This window comes from Heterocephalus glaber, unplaced genomic scaffold (genome assembly GCF_053883595.1).
Source record: "Heterocephalus glaber isolate CG9 unplaced genomic scaffold, H.glaber_assembly_v1.0 deba00001454, whole genome shotgun sequence".
In the NCBI taxonomy this organism is placed as follows: domain Eukaryota; kingdom Metazoa; phylum Chordata; class Mammalia; order Rodentia; family Bathyergidae; genus Heterocephalus; species Heterocephalus glaber.
The window spans coordinates 13,875,088-13,895,888 of NW_028258303.1; the positions used below are offsets into that span (position 1 = coordinate 13,875,088).

The 20,801-nt window shown below is 38.9% G+C and overlaps 1 protein-coding gene across 4 annotated transcripts in view; it reads left to right on the top strand.

Moving 5' to 3' along the window:
• Nucleotides 1–6,591: 6,591 nt before the first annotated feature.
• The window catches only part of Mrpl1 (mitochondrial ribosomal protein L1), an 83,249-nt gene continuing 69,039 nt past the window's right edge, over nt 6,592–20,801 (top strand). Inside the window, exons 1-3 of one of the 4 annotated variants that reach the window (XM_021260991.2) lie at nt 6,741–6,787; nt 15,921–15,986; nt 17,947–18,061. In XM_021260991.2, coding sequence (XP_021116650.1) covers nt 17,982–18,061 — 80 coding nt within the window. In that variant the 5' untranslated portion in view covers nt 6,741–6,787; nt 15,921–15,986; nt 17,947–17,981. Of the gene's footprint in view, nt 7,205–15,920; nt 15,987–17,946; nt 18,062–20,801 lie in introns of all 4 variants that reach the window. The other 3 variants (XM_004848015.4, XM_021260992.2, XM_004848016.4) reach the window with 3 other exon arrangements.

The window sequence follows — 20,801 nt, forward strand, 5'->3', positions numbered from 1 at the left end:
TATAGGTCTAGTTTTAATCTTTGACAAGTTGAAACCAAATTTTTCCAGCACCATTTATTAAAGAGGCTATCTTTCCTCCAGTGAGGGTGTTTGGCTCCTTTATCAAAGATGAGATGGCTGAGTGTGTCTGACATTGTTTCTGCATCTTCTAATCTGTTCCACTGGTCCTCAAGTCTGTTTCTTTGCCAGTACCATGCTGTTTTTATCACAGTAGCTTTGTAGTATACTCTCAAGTTGGGGATTGTGATACCCCCTGCCAAGTCTCTGTTGTCTAGAATTGCTTTTGCTATTCTGGGTCTCTTCTTGTTCCAAATGGATTTTTGGATTGTTTTCTCAACATCCATGAAAAAATGGAAACAAAGTTTTTGTAAATAGGGAGGGATGGAGGGGTTAAAGGGAGGGCAGGGGAAAGGGGAAAAATAAGAACCAAGAGAAATTATATAAAGGTGCCAATTTCCAATGATGAATGTCATTATATTGTATACCTAAAATGTACAAAAGAAAAAATAAAAAAAGAAGGGCTGGTAATGTAGGGTAAAGTAGTTCAGTGGCAGACCCCTGGGGGGGGGATGTCTTTTATCCAGGAGGCTGGGAATCCAAGAACATGATGCTATGCTGGCATCTGCTTGGCTTCTAGTGAGCTCCATGGCAGAATGGCAAGTGGGACTGTAAATAGAAAGAAATGGAGCAGAGAAGGGGGGCATATGCCTGTAATCCAGCACTCTGGAGGCTGAGGCAGAAGGTTCTGGATTTGGAGACTAACATAGGTTACAGAAAGAAGAGGGGCTAACTCCTGCCATTGCTAATCCCTTTCCCAAGGAAAATAATAATCTATTCATGAGGGCTCTGCCCCTATGACTCAAACATGTCCCAGTAGGCTGCATTCCCTAACACTGTGGCATTGAGGAATTAAACCTCAGCATGAGTTTTGGTGGGAACAAACCATATGCAAATGATAGGATACGGCTTTCATGGACTCAAGTAATTAAGGATGGAGAGTTTTATTTGAAAGGGGAAGTTTCTACCGAGTCAGATATGGGTGGTCCAAGGAGTTACTGATATTTTTAGTATCTCTACTGCAGGATGGAGTCTGTGAAGTTTATACTGAGATATTTAAGAATCCACTAAAGATTATAGGTATTAGGAAAGAGTCTATTCAAAAGGATCTGGTTTGGGACTGATGTAGATTGATGTAGATATTGCTCTTCAAACTATTCCAGGACCAGCGTCATTCATATCACCAAGAAGCCTGTTAGAAACCAAAATTCTGAGCCTCATCCAAGACCTAGCAAATTAAAATGTACATTTTGGGTCAGGGGTTTAGCTCAGTGGTTTCGCCGCCTGCTGAGCAAGTGCAAGGACCCAAGTTCGATCTCCAGTACCAAAAAAAAAAAGAGTAGAAAATGTACATTTTAATAAGATTTCCAGGTGATTTGTATACACACTAAAGTTTGAGAAATATGATGTCCCACATAGGGTGCATACCTATAATCACAGCTACTTGAGAGGTGGAGGCAGGAGGATTGAAAGTTGGAGCCCAGCATAGGCGATTTGATGAGACTGCATCTCAGAGTGCTTACCTAGCAAACGCAAGGCTCTAGTATTGAAAAAAATTTTGATAAGTGCAGATCTAGGAAGAATTGAGTTTGATTTAGGGGTCTCCCACCCTGCTACTAAGGGTTGAACCCAAGGCCTTTGCACTGAGCTACATCCCCAGCCGTTCTTAAAATTTGAGGCAGGCTCTTGAGAAATTGCCCAGACTGAGGTCAAACTTGTGATCCTTTGCCTTAGCCTCCCAGAATGCTGGGATTATAGGTGCGGGTCACCATGGACTGCTGGTTTAGGTCTCTTAAAAGTTACAGAATGTTTTTACTAGGAAACTTCCAGTAATGTGTTGTAGCCATGTGAGAGCCAAGTGATTTAATTGCCAGAAATTTTTTGAGCTGATTGATTTTGTGTTGGGAGGTTTGATATCAATTATTCTGAGAGTACTTACAGCATGGAAATAGGCAAATACTCCAAACTGAATTCTTTTGTACTAGAAAACCAGTTGTTAAACTTTCATCAGCATACTACTGGATAGTTATGATCTCCTCATTCAGTCTGGAATTAAACTAGTCTCATGGGGAGATAGAAAAGCTCCTATATATGTTGGACAAGATGAAATGAGTTGCAATCTGTCACTCACAGCATGTTCAATATTAAGACTAAGAAACTAGCCAGGCACAGTGGCCCAAAATTATAATCCCAACATGGAGGATGCTGAGGCAGGACAATTGCACATTTGAGCCCAATGTGGGCTTCATAGTGAGTTCAAGACTGGCTTGGACTACATAGAGAGATCTTGTCTCTAAAAACCAAAAACCAACCAAACCAAACAAAAAAAATCCTATTTTAGATAATTTTATTAAAAAATAATCTGATTCTGAAACAAGCAGATGTGGGGGTAGGGTAGAAATCTAGGAATTGGGAATACTTTAAGTCCAGATAGATAGGCAGATAGGAAATTCTTCCTGCTGATTGCGGATTCTTTTTTTTTTTTGGTGGTACAGGGGATTGAACCAAGGGGCACACCACCACTGAGCTACATCTCCAACCCTTTTTATTTTTTATTTTGAGACAGGGCCTTGCTAAGCTGCCCTGGCAGCACTCAAACTTGTGATCCTCCTGCCTCAGCCTCCCTCAGTACTGGGATTACAGATGTGTGCCACCACATTTGGCAATAGTGAACATTTCTGAAGAGAATAGCAGTTTCTGTGTAGAGTTGGAGAAGATAAGAGTGGGTAGATTCTGGCCCTAGAGGCATGTTGCATAAAGAAGTCTTTTTTTTTTTTTCATGCGAGGGACTGAACTCAGGACCTTGCACTTGCAAGGCAGGCGCCAGAACCACTGAGCTAAATCCCTGGCCCCATAAAGAAGTTTTATAGTCTATATTATATTGAGTATAAAATTATTACAAAAAACAACAATTCTTCCCCAAGCTGTTAGGTATGGATGCAAATGTTTCATGGTATTATATAGGAAGTGGTTATCAAAGTATGGTGATAGGTCAGTATATTAGCATCATCTAAGAACCTATTATAAATGTAAGTCCAGGCTGGATGTGGCAGTGCATACCTGTCATCCCAGCACTCTGGGAGGCTGAGACAGGAGGTTCAGAAGTTTGAGCTCAGCCTGGGAAATTTAGTGACTTAGCAAGACAATGTCTCAAAATAAAAATAAAAAGGGCTGGGGATGTAGCTCAATGTGAAGGCCCTGGCTTCAATTCCCAGTACAAAAAAAAAACAGAAAAAAGAAAGAAAAAAAGCCAGCCACATTCATAGGTTTTCCCTTTGCACTTAGCATATTGGAAACTTGTGGTGCGGAACTCAACAATCTGAGTTTAATAAGCTCCTGAGCGATTCCAGAGCACACTACTGGCATAGAAATGTCTTAGAGTTTCTTACTCCTGTCTAATAGAATCTACTTTCAATTCTAACTCCAAACAGGAAGTGATTCTGCTTGTAGAAGGGTTTCCAACTCAACTGGAAGATACTTGAAGAAGGTAGATATAGCAATCAAGACAACAACAGGGTTAGGCACATATAAAGAAGCTTCTCCCAAGAATGCTAGCCAAGCTAGTGTTTTCCTAAGACTCCTGGAGAGTCTAAATCTTCCTAGAAATCAACAGAGAAAAGTTTTGTTTTGTTTCACTTAATTTCATTTCAATTCATTTCTTTGACATAGGGTCACATCATGTAGTCCAGGCTGACCTTGAGTTTATGGCAATCCTCCTGGCTCACCCTCCTGAATGCTCGGATTGCAGGTGTGTGCCACCACAACTGCATAAAAGCTTCATTTTAAAGTGTACTCTGAGGAAGGGTATGAAAGCCTAAAGCATCACTGCAAATGCTAATATGAACAAAATGAGATCCTGGCATATATGGGTGAGGCAGATTAGAGCGTGGCAAAACTGGCTGGGCATGTAGGTGTGACTTGTTAACCATGGAGCACCTGGAACCAATCAGAGACTGGTATCTTCAGTTCTTAGGAGAACTCAAGCAGGTTTTTGACAGGATGGTTTAATCCTGATGTCAATGTGAGGTGTGACAAAAGACAGCAGCCATTAAACTCCCTTTCACAATGGTCCACTCTCACCTTGCAGGGTATAGTTTTCCTACTCTTAATCAGTGCACACTTGCTCTATAGAGCATGTTTCTTTTCCTACCTTTAATAACTGTAAAACCTTATTACCTTATGCACTTGTTTTGTCCAATTCTTTGTTCAGGACAAGAAGAACTTAGAAAGAATCTCTAGAAGAAGATGCCAGAATCCCAGAACTCATAACATGGGGACAAGAACAGTGTCAATTATATTACTATGTAAGCAAATATTTCATTTTGCCTCTTGTATTCTTAATTATGACATCCATTTCTGAGCACTTACACTTGGCCAGATACTGTAGTAAGTATCTCTGTAAATTATCTCATTACTAACCTCTATCACAAATGAGGAAATGGAGGCCCAGAGAAGTAGAGTAACTTGTCCTATATCACACAACTAGTAAGTTGTGATACTGGGATTCAAACCCAGACAGTTTGGCTCTTGAGCACCACCAACTAACCAAAAAGTTCCACTGCTTCTTTTCAGCGAGGAGAACTTTATTCTGTATCAAACATTTAGAGGTTTGGAGTTCCCACTGAAGAACACAGATTGTTGTCTTTTTTTATTAAGTTTTTAAAATAGTTTTCATGAAGTTTCAAGCTAAAAGACTTCTTTATGTATTGTGACATAACTAGACACTGGGCCCCACCTGACTAATGCCATTAAGTTCTGGTATCCAAAGAAAGCAATAAGGTGAGGCAAGCTGTCCCTGTACAGGACATTGGTATAATGATGGCAACCATACTCACACTACTGAGTCTCAATACTGAATGTTTACATTCCCCCATTAGAAGAGGAAATACAAAGAGATCTGCAGATAGGGGAATAAATGTAGACTAAGAACAAAATCCCTCATCTGGGTATTTGCTTTGCCTGAAATGGACTGGATGAACTTGTGTAAAGTGAATTATTTTTTAATTGTCCTGGGAGTGATGACTATTGGTTTTTTTCATTACATCTACGTCTAGCCACGCACACTGCGGACACGTGACAGTTGCTCACATATTTGTAGGATAAAAGGAGAAGACAGAGGAAAGATGGGCAGGAGGGAAAAAATTTATAAAGGTAAATTCACGTTTCAATGTTTTTTGCATAACAGTCACAAATGGTGGTGGAACCTTTGCTTAGGTGTTAAGAGAAAGCAATAAGTTTTCTAATTTTATGTAGATGGACACTACAAATAAATGTGAAATGAAGCATTTGGGGAGTTTTTACTTAGATCCAGTCCATCTTCTGTGGGCAGCTTCATGGAATTAGGATAACTTTGTATGCTTGCCATTCTAAGAGTTACTAATTCATGTATGTTTATATTCATTTATTAAACAAACATGTATTGAGAGCCTCCTATTTACCCAGAACTGTAATAGGTGGTGAGGTTACAAAAATGAATGACATCAATTCTGCCCATGAAGAGCTCAAACTGGTATAGAAAAACCTTGCTATGGCTTCATAACTCTTCAAATTTACTAAAATACAGTGAATTGTTCAATTTATTAGAAAACTGTGAATTGAATGGAATATAAATTATACTTTAAAAAATTGCTTCAAATATACAAAACAAGATACAACTCCTGAGTACTACCCAATACCAGGGTAAGGTGGCTATAATTCAGCAAGTTAGAGGGAAGCTTAATGCATGAGTATAGTCTGAGCTGAAATTAACAAAAAAAGTTGCCCGGTAACTTGGTGAAAGATACAAGCAGAGGGGACAGGGTAAACCAAGCCAAGGAGGTGAGAAACCGTGCGTGTGTGTGTGTGTGCGCGCGTGTGTGTGTTAGGTAGGGAGAAGACAGAGGGAGCCTTTAGAGATGGCCAGTCATTGGAGGGTTTTATTTAAACTGGAAAGTGATATAATCCGTGATCAGATTTGCCTTCGATAAACCACACCGAGAGTAGTGAAGTGATAGAAAGGACACTCAAGATTTTTTTTTTCCAGAATAACTTATGCATCGGTCTCAAAGATGCCATTCTAAAGCTAGATGTGTGACATAAATATCAAGTATTGTATTTTTATTCAATTGACCCTCATGGCACAGTGTTGGGATAAGGATGTAAAGATTAATGTACGATTAGCATTTAATAAAACTACTGTTGATTTTTACACTAAGGTAAGAAGTTAGTTAAGGAGCGGGGCACCCTTCTCTTTGCTCGTTTGGAAGCCTGATGGACACTTCTGCCCTTACACGGGATTGAACCCAGGCCTCACATGTAGAAAGTGAGCGTGTTACCGTTGAGTCACAGCTTCTGCCCACTTTAGTCGGTTTTTAAAAAGTCCTTAACAAATTGGGAAGGTTCCCTCACAATCTATTAAAATCCTTCTGAGTACATCTGCATGACACACACAAAAAATAACAGAGGAAAGGAAAAGAACAAATTACAGCGTCTTCAACAAGGTCGCCTTGCCGGAACCAAGGCTCCAAGGGTCGCGGGCAGCACGGAGAGCTCACAGTGACACCGCCACGCCGACACTGAAGCCTAACTTCGTCCCTGCCCTGTTCCTCTTGCTCCTTCTAAATCCTTCCCCTTTCGCCAATCCCGGAGCGGAACCTTTTTAAAATTCTTTCCAGTTGAGTCGTGGGACAAATTTCGTCAACACAATCCGGAGTGGTTAACATGGCGGCCGCGATGAGATGCCTTGGCAGGGGTAAGTCAGAGGCTTGTTTCGGGCGTAAAATAGTTCTGGCACTGAGTTCTCGTGCGGCAGAGTGGCAGCCAGAGTGCGCTAGGCACAGGGCATCCCTAGGTGCTCGAAATGCGTCCTGCTTTGTGGTTACAGGCTCTCTGGAAGGTCATTTCTTAAAAGCGACTTTTCGGAGCCGGGGATTTAGCTCTGGTTTCGCCGCCTGCTGCGCAAGCGCAAGGACCCGAGTTCGATCCCCGGTACCAAAAAAAAGCGACTTTTCGGAGGGTTGACTCCTTGCTAAATAACCGGTCTTTCGAGGATGTAGTGGGAAATGGATTGCTTTGACTCTCCCAGTCACCCGTGGGGAAAGCAAGGACAAAGTAGTCCTGGGTGTGTGGGCGAAGGATCGGCAGAGTTTAATACGTGCATAGAGTTCAGGTAAGAGAAAGGTTGTGTATTTAAATGGGTTATGTATGTAAACTTTGTCAGTTTTAAAAGTGCTTATTGGTTCTTTCTGGAGGCGATTCCAGTTCTTCCAGACATTATCTAATTTAGTAAATGTTTATCATTCAGAAGCAAATTCTGTAGTTCTTGGTAGCAGCTTTTCAGGAATGAATGAAGTCCACAACTTGTGTCATTCAGCTAGAATGACAGTCTTTTTGTGCAATACTTTTTTGCTTTTGTTTTGTTTGAAGCACAGTAATATACTGTATGTTGTTATTAAATTAAGCTACGTCGTCAGGTGGAGGCAACAACCAAAAACCATTTTATAGAGGAGGAAACTGATCCTGGTATGTTGGCCAAATTCATACAGTAAGTGACAGAAGGCCCGAAGCTTGTACTCTTCCTAAGCCACTGATGTTCTGCAGTGCTAGGGAGTGAACTCAAGCATGCTAGGCAGGACTCTGCCTCGGAGCCACACCCCGAGTCACTGTCCCTCCTTCCTTTTTTAAACAGTGCATCCAGTTGTCCTTATGCGCTTCTTGAGAAAAAAGCTTAGTGTTAAGACCAGCATCTTTTACTTGGGATACTTGTTCAAAATTTAGATTGTCAAGAGCCCACAACAGACTCAAGTGAGCAAATAAATATATGTACATAAATATATATAATGTAAGCATACATAAAATATTATATTATGTACATATTTATACACAATATTATTATGTATATATTATAACTGAAGGGATAAAAATTATATATTAACATATATTTATATGTTTATATATAAATTTATATTTTTTTAACTGAAGAGATAAAATATTGTATTTCATGTATATATTTATAACTGAAGAGATTAATGGTATTATCTTCATATATGGCAGAAAACCAAGAAAGGAACAGAAGGTTATCATTCCCTTTTTGCCACATTTTCTCCTCTTCTAGGATACTTTTTCTTACTTTTTTTTCTATTTCACCTGTTATTCCTTCTCATGAGTTGGTTGCTTCCTCTTTCTCTACCTAGTCTCTTTCCTTGGAATGTCACAAAAGCCAGGATTCCATACTTCGTTCTCACCTTTTTGGTACCTAAATTCTCTCTTGGTGTAAATGCACCGCCCCCCACCCCCTTCTCCTAGGAACTGAACCCAGAGCCTTTGCACTGAGCTATAACTTCAGTCCTTTTGAAAATTTTTTTTGCGACAGGGTCTTGCTAAGTCACTAAATTGCTAAGTTGCAGGGCCGGGCTCAAACTTGCCATCCTCCTGCCTCAGCCTCCCAGAGTGCTAGGATTACAGGCGTGCACCACCATGCCTGCCTGCAAATTTACTCCTTTAGTGATCTCATCCATGTTTTGTGGCTTTAACTATTGTCTGTATCTTAATGGTTGTCAAAGTTGGGACCTCCCTCCTGAAGTTAGTCTTACACTCATCTGAATGTTCTAGATTTCTACTGGATAGCCTATGGGCCCATGTTTAAAATAAAATTCATTTTTAAGGCCTGCAATCTTCCTCATCTCATTTGATGACAATTCTGCCCTTTCAGTTGTCCAGGCCAAAACTTGAGAAGATCTTTGACTTCTCTCTTTTTCTCACACTTCATGTTAAGTACTTAGAAAATCCTATTGACTTTATCCTCACGTTAATACAGATTCTGACTTCTTACTATAATATTGTACCTACCCTGTTTTTTTTTTTTTTTCTGGTATCTGTGATCGAACTCAGGACCTTGCTCTTGTGAGGCAAGCGCCACTGAGCTAAATCCCCAGCCCTACACCTACTTAGTTCCAAGCCACAACCATTTTTTACCTGGATTTCTCAATAGTCCACTCTGCTTATGTAGTAAATTGTTCCTTTAAGAACTTAAATCATATAGTCCTGTGCTCAGAGCTCTGCAAAGCCGTCCAAAGTCCTTAACTGGCCCACATCTGTGCTATTCATTTTGTTAGTCACCATTGAACACTTCGTATTGGGCTAGTATGCATTCAGTGGGGCAAATACACATTAGATCAACCAGCCCACCCTCCTTTGCTCCCTCTCTCCCTTCTTTCCTTCACCCTTCTCCCTCCCTTCATTTCTCTGCCTTTCTTCCTCCCTTCTATCTGAGCTCTGAGGTACAGCCCCAGTCCTTTTTTATTTTAACACAGAGCCTCACTAAGTCGCTCAGGCTAGGCTCAAACTTGTGATCCTCCTGTCCTCCTGTCTCAACCTCCCATAGATTTTTATTTTTAGTATATGTTATTTTTTGTTTTTATTTGCATTTATTTTATGCTGAAATTATTTCTTTGTTAAAGTTTTTGTTTCTTCAGGTTTTTTTCTGGGATATTTTTTCTTCAGTACAATCTTCTGGTTTAGGAACCACTTGTTTCTTTTCAGTATGGATTATCTTAATATGGCAGGGGAGTTCAGGTTAACCAGGGTTTAACCTAGGTTAACCTGCCCATGAGCTAGATAACATGGTTGTGCATCCTAGATGCTTTTTTCACCTGGATATATTCAATGAGCACAGAATTGATATCTAAATTCTTAAGTTCAGTGGTATTCTGCATTTTTAAACTTGGCCTGCAAAAATTCATCACTTTTGGGGAGCACTACCCTCTGTTCAGCCCCACTGTTTGGCATGAGCTACATATCAGCTTTTCCATTCTAGGCCCAGAATTGTACACACTGCTCATTTAAAAGTTAACATCTTTTAGGTACTTGGTGGCTTTTTGCATATATCAATCCTTCATGGTAGCTGCAGCTTCACAGGTGTTTGTAAAGAGAAGATGAAGATTTGAGGGGCTGGGGATTTAGGTCAGTGGTGCCACCACCTGCCTTGCAAGCGCAAGGTCCCAAGTTAGATCCCCAGTACAAAAAAAAAAAGAAGATTTGAACTTCTTGATTTGCTTGATTTTTGTGGGATTTTCTGGGTCAAGAGAGTAGTGAGCCATTTTCACAGATCACCTTAGGCTGCTTACAGGAAGAGCAATATTTTTCTTTTTAATTGACCCATAATGTACATATTCATAGGGTACAAAATAACATGAACTCTGCAGTGATCAGATCAGAGTAATTGGCATATCTATCACCTAAGACATTTGTCATTTCTTTATATTGGAGGGAGCACTCAAGATCTTCTTTATACTGATTACTTTAAAACATATAATTAATTGTTATCAACAGTTGCCCTCTATACTATGGAACATTTGAAGTTGAAGTTTTTTCTCTGCTCCAACAGCACCTTTGTATGTATTAGCCATCCTCTGTACCTTCCCTTTGTCCCCCCAGCCCATCCCAGCCTCTAGTAACCACTCTTCTACCTCTACTTTGAAATTGACTTTTTAAGATTCTGTTTCTAAGAACATGCAGAAATACACATTAAATTTTGAAGGCTTAGTACAAAAAAATGTAAAATATCTGTATTGAACCCAGGGCCTTTGCACTGAACCACATCCCCAGTCCTTTTTATTTTTATCGTTTGAAACAAGGTCTAAGTCAGAGTTGCCCAGGCTGGGCTCAAACTTGTGATTCTACCAACTTAGCCTCCCAGAGTGCTGGGATTACAGGTGTGTGGCACCATACTTGGCTTATTTTACCTTTTTAAAATTGAAGCTATTAGAAAATGTAAAATTACATGTTGCTCACATTATACTTCTATTAAACAACACCGGCCTACAATCATCTACATCATGTTACTTGCCTTCTTTCCCCAACCTCCAACTCACCTCTTTGACCTCTTCATTTAACTTCCTTCATACTCTGCTATAGTCACAGAGGCCTCCTTGTTTCTTTCTTTTTAAAGACAGAATCTTGCTATGTAGTGCAGGGTAGCCTTGAACTAATGATCCTACTGCTTTATCCTTCTCAATGTTGGGATCACAGGTGTATGCCACCACACCCGGCTCCTCCTTGGTCCTTAAACAAATGAAGCCTAGCTTAACCACTTTATTTAAAATTGCAAACCACTTTTCCCTCATACTCAGTCTCTTTATCCTGCACTCTTTCTTTCCTCTCATATTATATATATTTGTATTGTCTCCCTCACTAGAACATAAGGTCCATGAGGATAGAGATTTTGTGTTTTGTCCATTGATATATCCTAAATAAGTGATGGCAAACCTTTTAGAGTTTTCAGTGATACAAACAGCCTGCTGTGGCATACATGGCATTGGTTCACCACCACTGTCCTAATTGTTTAAATCAATGCTAGCACATATGCTGTGTGATCAAAAAATACAGTGAATGTCCACATTTAAAAGTTTATTTCAGTAAAAGACATTGCCATTAATGCCCCTCAAAATACTCCCCCTTGCTTCCAACACACTTTTCCCATTGTTCTCACCACTTTTTGAAGCTATTCTATATGTCCTCTTTCATAAGTGTCTTTAGTTGTGCTGTTGTGGGTGTTTTCATGTACTGAATTGCTTAAAAACATTTACCTTTCATGATTTTTTTTTACTTTGGGGAAGAGCCAGAAGTGGCATGGTGCTGGATTGGGTGAATAAGGTGGATGAGGACACATTATAATGCTTTTACGAGCCTGCCTTTCTGTTAGACAGCAGTTGGCAGCAGCATTTACTGTGTTTTTGGTCATATCTTGTAAAGAAACTCATGAAAAAGGACTTCCAGAACTGCTTCAGAAACTGGCAAGAATGATGTGATAAGTGTGTTTGAAGAAAGGGGGAGTTCAAGGAACTTTGAGGAATGTCCAGCAGTTTCTGGCTATGTGTGACAGGAGTGAAACTTCCCAAGCAGTCCAGTACACAGGAAAGACTTTGACCTATCAGAGTCTCCCCCATTGTTCCAGAACTGATGCTTCCTTGGGACCTTGGTCAGAGACCAACCAGCACATTAGGGCCAGACTCCTAAGTACCACAGGGTGCAAGCCTCAGCTAACCCACACTGCCACACTACCAGAGAGAAGCCAGGGCTTCCAAGTTCCTCATGCTCTGTCCTGGGGAGATCTTTTCTGTTCACCCTCCTACCCTTCCGTTGTTCACCCTGTGTCCCCACCATCCAGCAGCCTTCGTTTATCCCCGAGGAGGTCAGCTTGGAATTCAGCTCCTGTTCCAGCCTCACAAACACCTGGTCCTCGAAGAGAAGATATTCCCCCAGATGATGATTGGAGGCAAAGCAGTTATGCCTCCCAATCTGGACTCAGGAGGACAGGAGAGAGGGGTTTCTGTCTGTTCTAGCAGATGCCCCAGAACAGAGCAGAACAAGGCTAGAGTCCTGCAGCACAGCAGGTGAGTCCTGCTCACCCTTTTCCTGTGGTGCTATTTTTTTCTCTAGAAAACTACTGTGGCAAAGTTGTTACCCTGCATCCCTGTCATGGTTATGAGAATTGGCAGTTTCTCCTAGCAGTGCCAGGAATGTCAAAAGAGACCTGGCTCTTTTTTCCTCTTTGGGAGGAAATAATATTTAAAATTCCAACTTAGATTCCCCTAGCAAAAGGAAGCAGCTGCTATTTAGGGCTTTATTTAAGCCACTTTAAAGTGGAATCCATCACATTACTCTGAAAACTAGCCATTCTTTAGTGTCCTAATGTCATCATTTTATTCTCAGATACTGTTCTGCCTCCACCTCCACCTGAGCCCTCATCCTCATCTGCTACATTCCCAAGTTCTACTCTTTTGTTTTATCCACCTATTCCTATTACTTGACTATCTTCCCCACCTCTCATCCTTGGAGGGTCCTGACCACATCATCTAAGGGAGGCCCACCTGCTGAGGTGGCCTGTCACCTATATGGCCTGTCAGTCTTTCCCTATGTCCCAAACCTGGTGTGTGGAGCTGCCAACATAACATCCACCATTCTGAAGAGATGGAGTCAGGAACCATAACAAACCCTTTTTCCTCAGCAGCAGAGCCATTATTGCCACTTGCTCAGTCGCCATTATAAACCCTCAGTCAGTTGATCTATTTTAGGGCCACACATACTGTTTTTGTAAAGTATTTTTCATTAATAAATCTATAAGATCTAAAAAAAAAAAAAGAAAGGGTGAGTACATTGAGAGGGAATGGTGACATTATATCTTTTACTGTAATAAATTTAAAAAAAATTTAAATGTATATCATATTTTTTGACCAGCCCTTATATTTTTGTTGGCACATTCATTATTGAATGACTGAATAATGGATCATCAAAAAATTCCCCCACCCTCTTGTGCGAATAGCTTTGCTGTGTCTTGCATCATGACCCTTGTCTTAGTTACTTTTCTCATTGTTGAGACAAAATACTCAACACCTAAAGTTAAAGGAGGAAAGGTTTATTTTGGCTCAAAGTTTGTAGAGGTTTCAGTCTGTAATCGGCTGGCTCCAAGGCAGGGTGGCATGGCAGAGGAGAAACAGTTCTTGGCAGGCAGAAGGTAGGAAGGCAGCAAAGCAGCAACTAGCAAAGTGTAGGGAGCGCCAAGTGATGACCGCAGCCCTCTTTCTGTCCCTTATATTCTATCCAGGGTACATTCTCTTAGGGTAGGTAGCACTCACACCAACAGTGGGCCTTCCCATTATCCACACCCAGAACTATGGCAAACTAAGCAGTGGACTAATTTAGTAATCACACATCCTTGATCCCAGCATCACACACTCTAGATCTAGCCACCTCTGAAAAGCCCCACCTGTGACCACATGATGCTTTGGGGAGACATCTAGACATAAGCCATAACACCCCTTTATAGTTTATGTAGCAAGACTTGTGTTTTCTTCTAAAAATCTAGTGTTGCTGCTAAAATATCTTTTGGTGTTTAATCTTCAAGCAGTTCTATTTTAGGACACCTTCAGTCAAACTGTATGAAATAAATACATAGAAATATAAGTGGGTGGGATAATTACACAAAGACATGACTAAAAAATTGTGTGATTTTATAAAAACCCATCTTGAAGACTCAAAAATTATTTTTTCTTTTTGGTGTTTTGAGTTAGAGTCTTGTTGGGTAGTTCAGATTGGTCTTGAACTTGCTGTGTAGCCCAGGCTTGCCTTAAACTCTCAGTCCTCTTGCCTAAGCCTCCTGAGTGCTGGGACTCCAGACACATAACACCATACCCAGCCAGTCACATATTTTGATGATCATGAGTATCTGGGAATTTGGGTGGACTCTTATTGCTGATTGCTCTTTTGCTCTCTGGACAGTGTCCAAAGCACAGTGTTCTCAACTGGATTCCTGCTGTGGCATTTGCATAGGTGCCTTTCTTAGTGGTCTGCTCAGTAGTAGTTCTACTTACTCCGAATCCTGGTAAAAAAAAAAAAAGATAAATGCTTACAGCAGGGACCAGAAAATACTTTCTGTAAAGTGCTCAGTAGTAAATACCTTAGCTTTCATTTTTTTTGGTACTGGGAATCGAACTCAGGACCTTGTGTTTGCCAGGCAGATGCAGCACCACCGAGCTTCATCCTCTGCTCTATAAATGCCTTAGCTTTATAAGCCATAGATTTCTATTTTTTTTGAATTTTTTTATTAGTATATGTTTGCAGTACATAATGATTACATTTCTTATTCAGAGTTGGTACATGTGAATAACATATCTTAATTCTCTTTTCATCCCCTTCCCTTCCACTCTCTTCCCCTTTGCCCTATCTCTTGGTCTCTTTCTCTGTTGCAAAAGATCTCCATCTCCCTCTTTCCTATTATCTATCTTTTATTTTGCTCTTTATTTAACATTATGGTCGCAAGGTATATCCATTTTCCTACAAATGACTCAAGTTTATTCTTTATGGCAGTGTAGTACTCCCTTGTGTATAAATACTGTACCACACTTTCTTTATTCATCCATCTGTTGATGGACATATATACCAGCTACTGAACTCTACCATTGTAGCATAAAAGCAGCTATGGATAATAATGTAAAAAAAGAGCTAGCCATGTCCAATAAAACTTTATTACAAACACACACACTGCCCCCTTCTATGTGTTATAATGGATAATATTTAAAGCAGTTTGAATCCAGTTTTTGCTCTGATTTGTTCATCATTCAACAGATATTTATTGGGTCTCCATTTGCCAAACACTGAGCTAACTGTTAGGGATACAATGGTGAATAAGTTGTCCACATTCCCTGCCTGTGGCGTATAGCATCTATTGAGGAGTAGACATTGAATGGATAATTCTTTCTTTTGTTATAAATGCCCTTTCTAAGTGCTGAGAAAGAAAAGTAGAAGGTGCTATAAGAGTTTATGGGAGACCACATCTACTGTGGTTCTTCAGGGAAACCTGTTCTGAAGAAGTAATGTTTTAAGTAGAGTCCCTGAAAGATGGGTGGATTACTAGGAATTAGCCATGTGAAGGGAGAATGTCACAGATGGGAGGAAGATTGTATACGAAAATTGTAAGGTGGTGAAGAACAGGGTGTGTTCAGCTAACTAAAAGGAAATAAGTGCATTTGAAGCATGGTGAGCATGAGGGAGAATGGTGTTAGGCGAAACTCACTAGATAGGTTAGAAGTAACTCATGGAATACTTCAGTAAGAGCTTACTTTTTTCAAAGAGCCTGGTTAAGCCATCCAAGTGATATAAGGACATGAGGAAAATGTTCATTTAAACACATTCCTGCCAGCTTGAACTACTGGTGCTACATGCATAACTTCATGGGATGGTTTGTACTACTTGTGGTACATGCATGACTGTCCCATGTTGACGGTCATGCATGTAGCACCAGTGGTTTAGAGCCATCTAGCAGTGAGACATATGAATTACAGCCCCTTTGTGAATGTGTTGAAAGTGATTCTTCTTACTAATTATAGGCAGAAAAGAAATGGAGCGCACCAAAAGCAGAAGACAGAATAGTTTGAAGCTGTTGCCATAACCAGGTAATAGGTGATGGAGGCCTAGTCTGGTGGTTGTAGAAGGCAAAGACCAAATGGATAAGATCTAGAGAGAGAGAATATTAGTCTGTTAAGAAGGCAGTTTAGAACTGATGCCTGCAGAATGCTAAACTCTGTATAGACTAAAAGAAGAAAGTAACAAAAGATCTGGAGTAGTTCCCATCTCCTTACCCCGGGGTGGGGATTGGGGAGACTTTAGAGAATGAGTGCAGATTCAGGTAGGTTCATAAGCAGTTGAGGACATTTTGAGGGCATTTTCTTTGAAGTAGCGAGTGAAGTTACTTGCTAAGTGTGAATGAGGTAGACACATTGACTGCAGAGGGACTGAAAATAGAGATATCATGGTCTAAAGCTTTCCTTAAATGGCGATATTTTTGTAATTTGGTTTCTCTTAGTCTATGGCAGTTTGGTATCTGTTGAAATTATAATTTCTGGTTGTCACGACTGGGGATTCTAAATAGTGGTTCTTTCGCTTAGGTTTTTTTGCTCAACATTATGCTTATGAAACTCACTTATATTGCAGTGTTTATTTTTACAGTCCTATAGCTTTCTATTAGAGAAATACACCACAAAATATTTATCTACTCTATTGTAGATGAATGTTTGAGTTCTCTGAAGTTTTGCTATAACAATGTTACAATCAGTCTTGCATAAGTCTCTTAGTACATGTGTGTAAAGGGTCTACATGGTTAGAAATACGATTGTTGTATCATTGAGATGTACATGCTCAGCTTCACTGGGTAATGTTTTCCAAAGTGATTTCCAAAGTGGTTTCCAATTCATACTCTTATCCATGTAGATAATTGCCCTCACTTAGCATGTTTATTTTGCACTCTGGTATAAGCTTAATTTGGTTGCAGGCTGTAACAGACCTACTGGTCACCATTTAAGTAGTACCGATGTAAGGTATTTTGTTTTAAATTTATATTTACCTAGTTACTAATGAGGCTATGCATCTTTCCATTTAGAAGCCTTTTAATATCTTGTGTTCATTTGTCAGTTATGTTGATATTAAAGTTACTAATCTTTTGTCAATTACACATTACCAACTTATCCTACCAGTTTTTGACTTACTTTTTCACTTTCTTTAAAGTATATTTGATAAAGAGTACTTTTACACTAATGCAGCCAGATTTTGGTTAGTTCCTTTATTTCTTTTTTTTTTTGGTTTTATTTGTGAAATCATTTCTTTCCCAAAGATCATAAAGATACTTTCCTATGTGCTGAAAGTCTTTCAGTTTTCCCATTCACATGTAAGTTTTTAATCTTTCTATGTTTGAGTTTTGTGTGCACGTGATATGGAATCCAAAATGGTGGTGGGATCTAATCATACTATTTTCCCTCTGGATAGTCATTTATCTCAGCATGGCTTAATTCTTTGTACAGTGATTTGCAATGACCTCTTTGTCTTATTTTATCTTTGTCCATATATGTACGGGTCTACTGCTGAGCCCTTTGTTGCTTTATTTGTCTGTCTGTATTTGTGCTACTACCAAAGTGTCTTAATTATCATAACATTACAAGTCTTGGAGGAGAGCAAGTCCCCACTTTCTTCTCATCTTCAGAACTACTTGTACAACTCTGTGAAAGTGTGATCTGTTAAGAAATGAATAAATAAAATGTAAATTATTAAACATTTCAGGGGTACATACACATATTCCCTAACAATAGAGCTAACACACCATGTTGACTCTGAACTAGATTAAGTTAAAAATAAATGAACATAGGAAATTGTTCAAATATCATATGTGTTTGCCTAGTTTCTAGAAGTTTGGCTTCCATTATACATTTTAAAGAATGTTTGAGAATCACACACACACACACACACACACACACACACACACAAAGAATCACAAAACATTGGATATTTTTTGTTTTGAAAATACTGATTTTTAGAATGTAAAATTTATGAATATGATGGTTATTTTATGTCTTTCCTTTCAAGTCTTGACACGTAACCAAAGGCATAGCCTTTCCAGGATGATTCATCAGACATCTCTTTATCCTTGTTCTGTAAACATTCAGGTGCCTATCAGACATTTTGCTGCTGCTTCTACAAAGTAAGTATTTTATTTTAATTGTTATTTCATTTACCATTGCTTAAAATTTTTATTAAGAAACATACTTAGGTCCTTAAAGACTTACAGAGTTATACTGTTGTAAAAACTTATCATCTCTGCTTCTTGGCCTGACAGTCCTGCAGAAAAGATAAGACTTATTATAATAATATTTAACATTTATTGAACACTGACATTCAGTAACAAATCTAAACCCCATAGTAACCCTGTGAGGAAGCTATTGTTATGCTTATTTTATAGAGAAGAAAATCAAGACAGTGAAGATAGGTTGTATTACTAGCCCAAGGTCAGAGAGCTAGTACATGCTGCTGCAAGGATTTAAACCCAAGGGGCTTGGTTCCAGAACCTAAGCTTTTTCAAGTTTGCTTTCATTGCCTTTTTAGAACAGAATCCACTGTTCGAATTAATGAACTTTAATTAAGGTGTACTCTGTGCGTGCGTGTGTGTGTGTGTGTGTGTGTGTATGTGTGCAGTTCTTTTTGTTCTTTAAGTTACATTCTTTCCGCTTGCATGTTTTTTTATAATTATTACAAGATTACCAGTACTGAGATAATATAGTGGAATTTTAGATTTCCACTATATACATATGTATAAATTTATATTGTTTTATGTAGTTTGGACATGTAGAAACATAAAGGAATAAAATCTGTTCTCCCAGCTGGTTTCATATTGAATGAAATTAGAGCTCTGTCTTTTTCTCCATTGATAACTCTCAGTACCTTGTTAAACTGAATGTATAATAGCCTAATGGCATTATTGCTTTGCTTCCTACTGAGGCAAGGGACTGAAAGGCAGATTTTGGCTAAATTCTCAAGCTTCCATCTTGTATCATCTGGCTGTAGCGCAGGCACTGTTTATTTCCCTAAGTGGCTTTATTGTTAATGAAGTGTAGAGACAGAGAGATAGTTAACATTATTTTTCTGAGTGTCTTCTTCCTTTTTTTGTTGGCTCTTTTATTCCCCCCCCCCTTCCCTTTAGTTTCTTACCTTGCCTGGTGTTCTTCCTTTTTTTGAGACAGAGTCTTGCTATATAGTTCAGGCTGGCCTTTGACTCACTATGCAGCCCAGGCTGGCCTTGAAATCCTGGCAATCCTGCTTCAGCCTCCTGAGTGCTGGGATTACAGGCATGTGCCCCCATGCCTGCCATCTTTCTCCTTAGTGTCACCATTTTTGAAGGTGAAAAGTGGCTCTGAGATAATTATAATAAGATTCCAAGAAGCTGTCAAATATTAATAGTTAAAATTTATAGAATGCTTACTATGTGCTAAACACAATCCTAAGCATACTGTATATATTGTATTCATTTAATCTTCACAACAGTTCTATGAAATACAGACACTATTATAAACATTTTCAGATGGAATGGAAGCTCAAAGATTAAGTCACATGTCCAGAGTTACACAGCTTGAATGTGTTGGAGGGAGGATTTTAGCCCAGAATGACTCCAAAGCAATCGCTCTTCATGGTTAGTAATAATGAAATCACTGGCTTTGGAGGGTATGTCTGAAAAGCAAATAGAGTTCAATCTACCAAATCTCATTTTTTGACAAAATTTGATAGAACCCAAGCTTTAGATTGTGGGATACCCAGAATGAAAACTAAAATGTGGAAAGTTTTTGGTAAATTTATAAATTTCTAGTTGCTTAATATATTATTTCTGTAAAATTAATTGAATATCTAGGAACTTTGCCATGGTAGTTTCTTTTATTTAGCCTGCTTCCTTGAGCACTGTGTGACATGGTAGTGATACAGAGATAAACAAGACCCATGTTCTGGTCCTCTACCCTTAACGATTTCATGATGAACTGATAGCAACATAAATAATTGCTTCTTAAAAATTAATTATTTAAATTAATTATTTAAAATAATTTATTAACTCTTTGAGTAGATAAGATGTTCATGGTAAGCAGTTAAAAATGAGGTTATGTAGTAAAAACTAATTCATCTTCCCATTGCCCTTTAGCCAGTTGGTTGTGATGATCTATGCATTTATAAATATATAGATATGCTTTTTGTGTAAGTGGTAGTTTTGTATAAGTAGTAATGTACTGTACGTCCTGTTTTGCATCTTGCTTTTTTTAATGATATATTTTGGAAGTAATTTCATATGGATTTGTTTAGTCATTTTAACTGTGCAATATTTAATTGTGCAGACGTATCATAATTTACAAGTATTTCCCTATTGATATACATTTATTGTTTCAATCTTTTGCTATTATAAATAATCCTTCAGTGACTAATCAGTCACAGTGAAGTATCTTGTCAAATATAAGGAACATATTTTATAGTATAAGCTCTGAGAAATAGAATTGGGTCAAATGATGTGTCTGTTTATTATATTGATAGGCAATACCAAATTTCCTTCATATGAAACTTGCCAGTTTATATCTTCACCAGCAAGTTTTATTGGAATGCCTATTTCTCCATGTTTAGTATAGTCAGTTTTTTTGATCTTTGCCAGTTTGGTAGGTAATAAAAGGTATCATTATGGTTTTAATTTATATTTATTACTAATGAAGTTGTACAGTGGTACCTTGGTTCATGAACTTAATCGGTTCTGCAATTCTGGAAAAGATGGCCACATTCTTGTTCCTGTGGGAAAGATGGCTGCAGTTGTGTTCATCACCCAGTGCAGAGCTGGCAAACAAGCAAAATTTTGCCAAACGCTTCTATTTGTGAACCAAATTGTTCATCATTTATTTTTTTCTTTACCGTGAATTTTT